General features: G+C 40.5%; 1 protein-coding gene across 1 annotated transcript; it reads right to left on the reverse strand.

Moving 5' to 3' along the window:
* Positions 1 to 10,551: 10,551 nt before the first annotated feature.
* Positions 10,552 to 11,793, reverse strand: LOC131901789 (olfactory receptor 52K1). Its single transcript, XM_059252868.1, has one exon. It carries the CDS (start codon positions 11,791 to 11,793, stop codon positions 10,849 to 10,851), a length of 945 nt encoding a protein of 314 aa, XP_059108851.1. The 3' UTR covers positions 10,552 to 10,848.
* Positions 11,794 to 12,602: the final 809 nt, after the last annotated feature.

Raw genomic sequence — 12,602 nt, forward strand, 5'->3', positions numbered from 1 at the left:
ATATTTAGTGATGATTGGAAGAGGCTCTTCTTTTTTTTATTTTATTTTAAAAATATTTTTATTCATTTTACATATCAACCACAGATCCCCCTCTCATCTCTCCTCCTACTCCCCCCAACCCCCGTCTAACCTCCTCCCCCAACCCACCCCTCATCCCCTCCTTCAAAAGGGTAAATTCTCCCATGGGGGGACAGCAAAACCCGATACATTCAGTTGAGAGAAGACCAAGCCCCTCCCTCCTGCCTCAAGGGTGAGCAAGGTGTCCAAATATAGGTCATAGGATCCAGAAAGCCAGCGCATGCACCAGGGATAGATCCTGATCACACTGCCAGGTACCTTCAAACAGACACAGCTACACAACTGCCTCCTGTATGCAGAGGGTCTAGTCCAGTCCCATACAGGTTCCACAGCTGTTGGTCTAAAGTTCGTGAGTTCCTATGAGCTTGGTTCAGTTGTCTCTGTAAATTTCCCCATCATGATTTGACCTCCCTTGCTCATATAATCCCTCTTCCCTCTCTTAGACTGGACTCCTGGAGCTCAGCCTGGTGCTTGGTTGTGGATCTCTGCATCTGCTTCCATCAGTTACTGGATGAAGGCTCTATGATGACAGTTAGGGTATTCACCAATCTGATTACCAAGGTAGGCCAGTTCAGGTACCCTCACCACTACTGCTAGTAGTCTAATCTGGGGTCATTCTTGTGGATTCCTGGGAATTTCCCTAGCACCAGGTCTCTCCCTTACCCCATAATGTCTCCCTCTATCAAGATATCAGAAGAGGCTCTTCTTAAGTAAGGAAGCCCATGATATTTTTGGGTGCTACCTAAACAGTGGGGATAAGAGCCTAAAAGCAGTCCTAAAGATTACTCTGTTGGAGCATGCAGTGTGAATCCAATATTTTGATGTGGAGAAGGAAGAACAGGTACTCCTGTACTGTAATTCTCTTTTTTTAAAAAAAAAAACCTATTTGATTTTGTGCAATTGAGTGCAATAAGTATATAAACCATGAGAACTGAGATCATTTTATCCTTCACTTCTGTGGTATCAGATTTCCTGTTTCTCTATGGCAGGGGTAATCAAGCACAACTTCTAAAAAGTAGAATTCTATCCTACAACCTTCTTAAAGACAATTTAGTAAATTTTGTTGAAAACTTTCAGACATTGTACTGGCAAACTTTTCAAATTCTTTTGAGTTGCCCCTACTAAAATGACATTTATCTATCAAAGATGGAGGCAACATAAATATGAGAAAGTTTAATCTAATGGGACTGAGAACGGGATTTTACTGTTCATGGGAGTTAAAGTTTTTAAACCAATTTGTTCCTCCATTTAAACAGACAAGGTGAACATGGAATACCACATCTCTCAGAGCTAAATGGGGGAAAAGTAGGAGATAACAAAGGACATTGTGAGATGCCACATCAGAGGCTCCAAGATAACACACTGAGGGACAATAACTTCACTGAGATAACAAAAGGATAAAGGAAAGGCACTAAGAGTGGATTGACATGAAGGGGGGTGGGTAATAGGAGGGTCAAAGGTGAAGAGAATAGAGACCTTGTGGTGGATAAACCTTGAAAATGCTCCAGGTCTCTTTGGGGAACTCTTCTTGCTACCCCTTGCTATGACTTAACCTTTTTTCTGTATTGCTAACTGATCACAAAAGTTCCATAAGGAGACTTTAGCTCAAAACACTTACATAAAATTTTGGTAATGCATTTTTAAAAGGCAATTACCCCTGATTCTAGTGCTTCAGAATCATGATTATGTCCATTTTTTTCAAATTTTAAGAAATTTAACTTCAAGTTTATGAGTCATGATGAGTTTTTAAAAGGCCAAAATGGGTGCTATTAAGTTAAAAAGATATCACTTTAGTATTTTAGAAAATATAACCTAAGAAAGCCAATGGTCAAGTCAAAACTAGGACACAAGCCTCATATCATTCAATAAAATAAAATAACTAAGAAACTTGAAATAGCACAAGTCTCCAATGTTTAATGCAAATTCCTGACTACACCCAAGTTTCATTTCACCCATCTACGCCTAATATGAAGATTGTCTTGATAGCAATTGTTACTCTTTCTCCATTGTCTTAGGTAAAAAGCAATTGTTCTCCCATCCTATCAAGGTCCCTGATTGCAGGGCCAAAGTTGAATCGAATTATTGTGAAAAGACAGGGAGTTTACGAATATAATTTTAGTTCTAAAATTAGTTTTATCTACTGGCTTTTACCTGAAGTTAGAGAAAAGATGCTTTTGACTTATCAGAGCTAGAAAATCTGTTTTAAATATTAGGCTGGCCCAGGCATAGGAGAATATAAAAGAATGTAACTTTCAAACCCAATGGTGGAATGGATGCTGAGGGAAATTACCAGGAAACTTTGACATAGTCCACTATTATAATGCCTAAGTTCCACTTAAATATTGGAATTATACATATGAAGAATCTGAACTTTTAAAATGCAGCTTTATACTAAGAACTTTATGGCAGAATAGCTTTAGAAAATTGTAGCTGGAAGTTTTCCTGTGTCCTGCCTTGTCCGCAGCTGCTCAGACCCAAGTAAACACACAGAGGCTTATATTAATTAAAACTGCTCAGCCATTAGCTCAGGATTACTACTGACTAGCTCTTACACTTAAACTCAGCCCATTTCTGTTAATCTATATGTTGCCACATTTTCCATGGCTTTACCTGTGTGCCATTACATGCTGCTCCCTGGACAGTGGACTGGTGTCTCCTTACTCAGCCTTCCTCTTCCCAAAATTCTCCTTGTCTGCTTATCCCACCTATACTTCCTGCCTGGCTACTGGATAATCAGCATTTTATTAAACCAGTATACAAAAGTATTATCCCACAGCATTTCCATTTTTTTGTTTAATTAAAAAGGAAGGTTTTAACTTTAACATAGTAAAATTACATATAACAAACAGTTATCAAAAATTACAGTTAACAATATTTAGTCTGTTTGTATTTGGCAAAATTAAAGAAAATATTCTATCTATCCTATATTTGTGAGTCTAAAGTTTTACATCTAATTTATCTTTTATCATAACCAAAGAAAATTATAACTATCTAGTCTTCAACTACATCAAAGACTTCAGAAGGATACAGCATTACCTAAGTAAACAGGAAGAGCATTGTAAGCAACTTCTAAAAATCTATAATGATAGAAACAGCTGGCTGCCTGGACAGTCACCTAAAGTTCTTCTGCATTGTTGGGGCATCCATCCATCTTCAGCCCATAGGTATAGAGTCTCTCAGTCACTTCTCTTGGTGTCCTGTAGAATGTCTGGTAGTTTCTTCTGCAAAGCAGGAACCTGAAGGACCATTTTGCCTTGTTTTGGCAAATTTAGTGGTCACCTTCCTATGAGTCCTGCATGTCCAGTCTATACAACATTTTATCAGCAGTCCAGGCAAGAAAAGTTTCTTGCCCAAATAGCTATTTTTGCCAAGAAGAAGATAAACTCCATATAGAGTGTCTTCGATGCCCATCTTTCTCTCTGAAGTAAATTGGTCCTGCCAAAAGCAGACGTGGCTCGCTGTCCAGAAAGTCTAAGTTTTTCATACATTGTAAATGCCAGATTCTGTAGGTCTTTGAATGTTTGAAGATTACCTATCTATCTGAAATCTATCTATGTATACCTAGAAAACTAAACTAGCATGACTATAAGTTTGATGATCATAGATAATTAACTATTAATCTGTATTTCTTAATGATACATTACAACTTTAAATGAGTTATATATACATGATACCTTAAACAAGAATAAAAATATATATACAGTATAACAAAATTAACTTCAAATTTGTATCAATAAACTAAAATCCATAGCAATGTAAAACACTTTTAAACAAGTTGTTGCTCTTTAAAAGTAGGTTCAACAATCCATCCTTTTATCCTATTATATCTGTATCCTGTATTTCAATATCAGAAAATCCACAGCTAGGCATTTCTCCCTAGATATTCTGTTGAGTCTCCCAAAGACCAAAACCAACTCCAACATCATATGGAATTGAATGACTGAGGACAAAGACAAGAAAAGGATGGATTTATGCTCCTGCTCCATCCAGTGGCTACCTCCTAAAAGCACCCACCAGACTCAATAGTGTCATCTTAGTTTCATTAGGACATTTAGTCCTCCTGTCATCTGTGGTTATGGCTGTCCTGTGGTGAAGGGCTTATCTCAACAGAATAGAAGGGAATGACCACTAAAGAACTCAGTATGTAGATATGACTAATAGGTGAATATCTTAATCAAACCTGTGGTTACTTCCTCCTCATGCAACTATGTTTCTCTTCCATAACCAACACTCTGGATGATAGCAAAGAACTATCATCCCTTTTTGAGCCTGGTTGGGAAATGATTGAGGGAGGAGACATTGATGTGGCATTTAAATAGGGTTGTGTGGCACAAATGTCTTAACAACTTGAGCTATAGAATCATAAAGGGCAGAGATGGACCTCGAATAGTATGTCAGACTTTGAACATATGATCAAAGCCTGTTTCCTTTTCTTGTAAATGAAAATAGTGGTAATCATTATGGGTTTATTGTAAGGATGCAATAAGATAGTGTAGAATTCTTGTATGCTGCCTGGCACACAAATTATAAAAATAAACTTGTCTTCTAAATAGTCTGTGTTGTACATTGAAAGGCCCCTGAGACAGAATGAGCAGTAAGGCAAAAAAGACTGGAATGGTTCCTGGGAAACCATAAAGATTATACTAATTAGGGCTGGAGCAATGGCTCAGGCAATTAAGAACACTGGCTGCTCTTCCAGGGGACAGAATTCAATTCCCAACACCCACATGGTAGCTCACTATAATTCCAGTCCCAAGAGATCCATGCCTTCTTCTTGTCTCCATAGGTTCTGCATGCACATGGCACACAGGCAAATATGCAGTCAAAACACTCATAGACAGAAAGTAAAAATAAATACATTCTCTTCTATCACCTCTGGTTCCTACAATCTTTCTGCCTCCTCTTCTTCGTAGATCCCTGAGTCTTGAAGTGAGGGGACTAATGAAAAACATCCCATCTAGGACTGAGTGCTTCAAAGTCTCTGTTCTTTGTCCCATTGTGGGAAAATCTCAAAAAAGAAAAAGTGAAGAATGTCTTAATCACAGCTCACTTAGAGATAGAGATAATTCTTAATGCTGATTTTTTTTCTCTGCAGAAAGTCCTATCAACAAAACCAGCTTTGGTTGTTTTTTTGTTTTGTTGTTTTTTTTGTTTTTTTGTTTTTTGTTTTTTTTGTTTTGGTTTGTTTTGGTTTGGTTTTTGTTTTGTTTTGTTTTGTTTTGTTTTCTGTTTGTTTTGTTTTCCCTTTGATTACCCAGCACACTCTCATGACTTTTTGAGGCTTTTCATCTAAGATGATGCTTACCTAAGTAGTCTTGGGATGACAAAAGGCTAATCTCTCTCACCATTTTCCTGTGTAACAAATACAAAGACCTGGTTGCACAAAAACATAACTTCAGATTCTCAGGAGCTCAGAGTTAAACTGCAATGAAAACAAGGTTACAGAAAATAGCCATCAACAGCCAAATCTAAACAACTTTAATGCTCTTTTTCTAATGGTTTAGTTTTACTTTATGTGCATTTATTTATGTTTTGCTTACATGTATGTCTGTGTAAGGGTATAGGGTCCCCCACAACAGGAATAACAGACAGCTGTGAGCTGCCATGTGTGATAGGAATTCCCACCATGCCCCCAAGGTCGTGCATGCCCAGTGGGACACTTAGTCATTTCTGCCTAGTCATTTCCAGGTCATACATCCTGCATGACCCATGCCCCCATGGCTGCATGGGTGTGTAAAGCATGCGACGCAACCATGTGATCTATACGCATGCGTGGAAGAGCCACGTGGGCCTGTGCGCAGGTGCGGCTTGGCCTTTAAAAGCTGGCCCCCATGTTCTCCCTCCCCTCCCTTCACACATGTGTTCTTTCAGCCTGCCTGATCACACCTATCCTTTTCTCCTCATCTTAATAACTCTTGTTAGTGGATTCTGTCGTGTTTCATGACTTTTCCTCGCAGGGTAAGAGCACCGCTAAAAACCAACAATGTGGGTACTGGGAATTGAACCCTGGTCCTCTGGAAGAGCAGCCAGTGCTCTTAACCACCAACCTATCTTTCCAGCCCCATAACCTTAATACTCTTAAACAATTTTAATTTATAATTCAGTCCATCACAGATCTCAAAAGTTTAAGACTTCAGTGGGGATGGAGTGGACGTTTAGAAATCACGAGAGAGGGATGCTTGCTGCTGCTTCCTGGTTCCTCCACTGGCCTCCGGGCCTGATCCATCTTGTGCTATAATAAACAGCACTCCTGTATATTGTGACCCACAGAACCAGACCGAGGAGACTCTGGTATTCATCTGCTGAGATGAAGGACAACAGTGTTCCCATAGGACCTGGTGAGACTGTCTGCCATGCAAACTCCTCCATCCTGACCGCAGGACTCTGTACAAACCAGCCAGTGCCATAGTTCTTGCTCTTTCAGCCAACCACTCTGTCCTTGTCCCAGAAAAGAAGGGCTAATGTTGCAAAGCCCTGTGCCCCTAGGAACCTTGGGAGTTCAGCTTGGTGGAAAGAGGTCATGGTCTCAACACATAGATCTTCTTCTGCGAGCTACGGAAGGTCTGGGTGCTTAACCCAGTGAAACCATGAAGAAACCCTGCCTTCTGCTTCAAGTCTTTCTGAAACTTTCTTCTGTGTTTCTTGATCAAGACTCTGGATTTTCATCCTGAGTGAGGTAACCCAGACTCAGAAAGACAAACATGGTATGTACTCACTCATAGCAGGATACTAGATGTGGAACAAGGATGACTGGACTGCTACTCACATCACCAGGGAGGCTACCTGGAAAACAGGACCCTAAGAAAGACACGGGGATCGCCCAATGACAGAGAAATGGAATGAGATCTACATGAACAGCCTGGACATGAGTGGGGGTAGTGAAGGGCGAGGGTCGAGGGAAAGAGAGCTTGGGGGAGTGGGAGATCCCAGCTGGATCAACAACAGAGAGGGAGAACAAGGAATAGGAGACCATGGTAAATGAAGACCACATGAGAATAGGAAGAAGCAAAGTGCTAGAGAGGCCCACAGAAATCCACAAAGATACCCCCACAACAGACTGCTGGCAATGGTCGAGAGACAGCCCGAACTGACCTACTCTGGTGATGGGATGGCCAAACACCCTAATTGTCATGCTAGAAACCTCATCCAACGACTGAGGGATCTGGATGCAGAGATCCATGGCTAGGCCTCGGGTGGATCTCTGGGAGTCCAATTAGCGAGAATGAGGAGGGTTTATTTATATGAGCAAGAATTGTTGAGACCAAGGTTGGATAAAGCACAGGGACAAATAGCCAAACGAACGGAAACACATGAACTATGAACCAATGGCTGAGGGGTCACCAACTGGATCAGGCCCTCTGAGTGGGTGAGACAGTTGATTGGCCTGATCTGTTTGGGAGGCATCCAGGCAGTGGGACCAGGTCCTGTGCTCATTGCATGAGTTGGCTGTTTGAAACCTGGGGCCTATGCAGGATCGCTTGGCTCGGCCTGGGAGGAGGGGACTGGACCTACCTGGACTGAGTCTACCAGGTTGATCTCAGTCTGCGGGGAAGGCTTTGCCCTGGAGAAGATGGGAATGGGGGGCGGGCTGGGGGGAAGGTGAGGGGGGCGGGAGGGGGGAGAACAAGGGAATCCGTGGCTGATATGTAGAACTGAATTGTATTGCAAAATAAAAATTAAAAAAAAAAAAGACTCTGGATTTTAAAAGCTAAGAATTCAGTGTTTTTGTTCTCTGGTCTAATTTGATAACTTCGCCCTTATCATTAATGATAAGTCAGGGCTCTCAGCTTAACCCCAGCATAAGAAGAAAAAAAACAAACATGAGGGAAAGGAAAGGAGCAGAGGGGAGAGGGGAAACTCATAGTTTCCAGATTACTTCTAAATAAGAAATTTTTTGTTGTTGTTCTTTTTGGTTTTTTGAGACAGGATCTCTCTGTGTAGCTTTGTACCTTTCCTGGAACTCACTCTGTAGACCAGACTGGCCTCGAACTCACAGAGATCCTCCTGCCTCTGCCTCCCAAGTGGTGGGATTAAAGGCGTGCGCCAGCATCGCCCAGCAAGAAATAACTCTTGAGCATCAATCACGCTATGGTCCAGTGACACCGTGTGAAAGTCATTATTTTATTTAAACTAAAGAGATTATCTTTGTTCAGAGTTCTTGTCTTCTTATCTTTTTCCCCAATGCCCATAACCATGAAATAACAATCATGTGAGTGTTTAGCTCTTGTTCCCAAGAATACACTCTGATGTCTTGCTTTGTCAAGGGAAATTGCAGCTTGTTATACATTTTTGTCACATCTCATGGTTCTTCAATACCAAAGACACTCAAATAAGAACCAGAATTGATAGGACAGATATTTATAGTCAAAATGAAAAGACTTCTAGGGCTATAGAGAGAATTCTTATGTTGGTGATAATGGCAACAGCATCCTCGGTCAACAGGGTCTGGTTGCTCAATTACATTTCAGAAACAACAGAGATTGCCATGCTTACGTACATCTGAGGACCAGGACATGAATCAAATTGGGAGTAAAGATAAATTCAAGTTATGAGGGTTATGAAAATACATATACTATAATAGGATATCAAAATTGTTATACTTTGAGCTGGAAAGATAGCTTAGCACTTAAGAGCATTTGTTGCTCTTGCAGAGAACCAGGGTTCAGTTCCCAATACCCACATCAGGGGCTTACAACCATTTGTAAGTTCCAGGAGATTCAAAAACCTTCTTCTGGCCTCATTGGGTACCTGCATTATGTAGTGCACATACAGACAAGCAGGCACACACACAACTATTTTTTTTTAATTTAATGGCCTAATAGTTTGACAATGAAGATTCCAGTTTGGGTTCAGAATTTCACAGAAAAACATCTTTGACTGGATCATAGTGTGGTCAAGTCCTTGTATTTTTCCATCAGGACAAAGAAGAGAAGGAATGAACTGGGGGAAAGTGATGCGCAGGGAAGACTTGTAACCACTAAATAAATACAAGAGGATGACTTATAAATGTGTGTACATTAATTCAAATAATGACACTTCAGATAATTTATATATGCTAGTTGTGAATCATCTAGAGCCTAAGCAACTTTCAGTAAATTCTGGAGCAATATCTCAACACAAATCCATCTCTTTTACCTAGGACTGCCATAGTACATTGATTGGTGGCTTAGAAATGGCCAAATGATACAATATAGACTAATAAGCAAAGACAATAATCATCCCTCTACATTTTAGCAAGCAGATTAGAAATACCAAAATTCTTTCAATATAGTTTTGTGTAATGTTTTATCTAAGATATATCTACATCATTGTTTTTCTAATCTTCAAACATACAATTGATAACATATTCACCTGTACATTGGTTAAATTGGTGAAAGTATAGCACGGGTTTGGGATATTTTTGAAGATGCTCAGATGATATTAAAATACATACAAGTTTAGTGGTAGTTCATACTTGTAATCACAACAGCCAAGAAGCTAATAAAGAAGAATTATCAAGACTAAGAATTCCAGGCCAGCCTTGTCTGGCAAAAAATAAATAATAACAATAATGATATAAAAACAAAACTAGTAAGAGATAATTTTAGTCAACAGAGCATTCTATAATTTTTGTTGTTCAAAGAGCCATACCAAGGGAACTATGCAGATAATAGTTGTTATTAAGACTTCCTTATGGCCAGGCATTGGTGGCATACACCTTTAATCTCAACTCTTGGGACACAGAGGCAGGCAGATCTCTGAGTTCTAGGCCAGCCTGGTCTACAGAGTGAGTTCCAGAACAGCCAGAGCAACACAGAGAAACCCTGTCTCAAAAAAAAAAAAGAAAGAAAAAAGAAAGAAATCTCTTATGAATAAAGCTATTCAAGTGCAGTGACATTGAAAGTTGGCCTTAAAAAGAGAAGTAGAGGCTGGAGGCCATCTTAAAGCATTACACAAGTAGTCTCAGTGGTGGATGGCATTGGCCTATGGGTTACCAAATTAGTGATTTAGTTCATCTGTCATCACTCTTGAGGCAGTGGGACCTGGAAGAGTGAAGCTGATAAATGAGGCAGACTCAAGTCTCATGCAACTTTATTCTAAGCATCAGACAATTTAAGGGTTAAGAAAAGTCACGTGAATGAAGTTTCCAATCACAAGGCAAGCCACATGTGGCAAGCAAGCTGTATGTGGTGGGCAAGCAGAACATGGCAAAAACATGCTTTTCCATATAGGCATATACACAAATAACAATAGCCAGTTGTAATGAATATTCTGAAGTAAACTCTCTCCTATCTGCTATACCTGGGAGAGGAAAAAAACATAATCCAAGAACAATGCCATGTTTTTGAAGAAACTGAGGTCACAGGACTCTTGGTTTCTTGGAGTTTTCTCACAAGCACTCAGAAATCTCCTCCTGTGACTCCATTCTTGGACGATGTTCCTACACTCATTAATACTCTGGATGAAATAATCGATAAAACCTCGTATGTATGAGCCAGTCTTAGCCAGTATGCCTTCTGTCTTTCACGTATATAGCAATATCCACTCTGGAAGTTTCATTGTCTTCCTTAATCATGTAAAACCCCTATGAAAATGGGCTGGTCCAGCTCCTGCTATAGGTGCACACCTAATGAAATATGACTGATGGATCAGTAAATAACTGGATGTCAAGGAGTTCTAAGACTGGTGAATTGCCAACTGGGATCCTGCAGTTATCCTAAGGGTTTCTCTCTATATCCAACACACCAGCTATTCAGTATTGGGCTTGTGGGTAAGAAAATAATTATCCATCTACACATCCTTTCTATGGAATAGGCTGAGCACGTGATCACGAATCTGCCTGGTCTTGACACCATAGATAATGGGATTAATCATAGGTGGGAAAAGAAGATAGAAAATTGCAAGAAGTATGTGGACATGAGGAGCAGCCCTACGAGCTACACGATGCATGACTGAGGAGATGACTACAGGCGTGTAGGTAGACAGAATGGCACCTATATGAGACACACATGTCCCAAAGGCCTTGTAGCGGGCCTCCTGAGAGGCAAGCTGGAGAACAGCACGAAGGATGAAGACATAAGACAAGATAACAAAGAGCAGGTCCAGCACCACAATAAACATGGCCACAGCAATGCCATAGATGTTGTTGAATCGTGTGTCCCCACATGCCAGCCTTACCACAGCCATGTGTTCACAGTAGCAGTGAGCAATCACTGTCCCTCGACAGTAGTGGAAGCGTCTGAGCAGAAAGGGGAGTGGAGTCATTAATGCCACAGCCCGAGTCACAGCGGCCAGGCCAATCTTGATGATGAGGGGTTTGGTCAGAATTGTGGTGTAGTGCAGGGGTTTGCAGATGGCCACATAACGGTCAAAGGCCATGGCCAGCAACACTGCTGACTCCATGATGGAGAAAGAATGGAGAAAAAACATCTGGATAAGACAGGCATAGAAACTGATCTCTTGGTTTCTGAGCCAAAAAATAGCAAGCATTTTGGGCAGTGTAGTAGAAGAAAGGACCAAATCTATGGTTGCCAACATAGCCAGAAAGAGGTACATGGGCTCATGGAGGGCTGAGTCTGCCCAGATAATAAAGAGAAGGGTACAGTTGCCCAGTAGGGCCAAGGTATAGGCAAAGAAGAAAGGAATGGAGATCCAGATGTGCTGGTGCTCCAAACCAGGTATTCCTACCAACAAAAAGGCCTCTGGATGGCTTTCAGTAGAATTGATGGCTGACATGACTCCTGGAAACTCTTCTTGTTGGTATTCAAATGGTCCTTCACCTTTTGTGTGTATTTTCTATGAAATACATGATAATAGAATTCTGCTACCCCAGCTGAATGGATTAGGTCCCATTTCCATTGTTAGACCTTAACCAAAGTAAGTTGATGGCTCTCGTGGAAATATGGTAATATAGCCCATGTTTCATGCCTCAAGGAACTTTGACTCTGAATAAGAGAATATTAAATATCCACAGAACTGATGTCACATGACAACCTTCATAAAGTAATAGAGAGATGGTAGTGTTTGCTGTGTTCTTGATATCAGGAATACCTTTGGATGGGGAAATAAAATATGGTAAAATCAGTTTATTTCTTAAGATTTGTTCTTTATTTTTTAATTATATGTATGCAAGTATGTCTGTGAATGAGTATGTGAACATGAGTGCAGGTGCCTGTAAAGGCTAGAAGAGGCTGTCAGATCCTCTAGAGCTGGAGTTTCAGAAGGTTATGAGCTTCCTGGTGTGGGTGCTGGGACCAAGTCTGCTGTAAGAGCAGTGTATACTCCTAACTGCTGGGCTAGCTATCTCTCCAACCCCGCGGTTCATTTCTTTAACATATCCTGTTATATATTCTTATCAAGCTAAACTTTCAAATGCAAAAGTCAATTTCCTGTCCCAAAATCTCCAACTTAGGCACAAACAAAGAAGGCAAATAAGCTGTAACTTCTAATGTCCCAAAGAGTCATACACATGTATTTTCTGAAAGATTACTTGATATAGATCCCACTACCCGTATGTGGCTATTTGAATTAATAGTTGCTAAAAT

Source organism: Peromyscus eremicus, chromosome 1, assembly GCF_949786415.1.
Source record: "Peromyscus eremicus chromosome 1, PerEre_H2_v1, whole genome shotgun sequence".
NCBI lineage: Eukaryota > Metazoa > Chordata > Mammalia > Rodentia > Cricetidae > Peromyscus > Peromyscus eremicus.

Bases quoted from the DNA above. Each gene is read 5' to 3' on its own strand.
- LOC131901789 (XM_059252868.1), bottom strand. From the start codon at position 11,793: ATGTCAGCCATCAATTCTACTGAAAGCCATCCAGAGGCCTTTTTGTTG.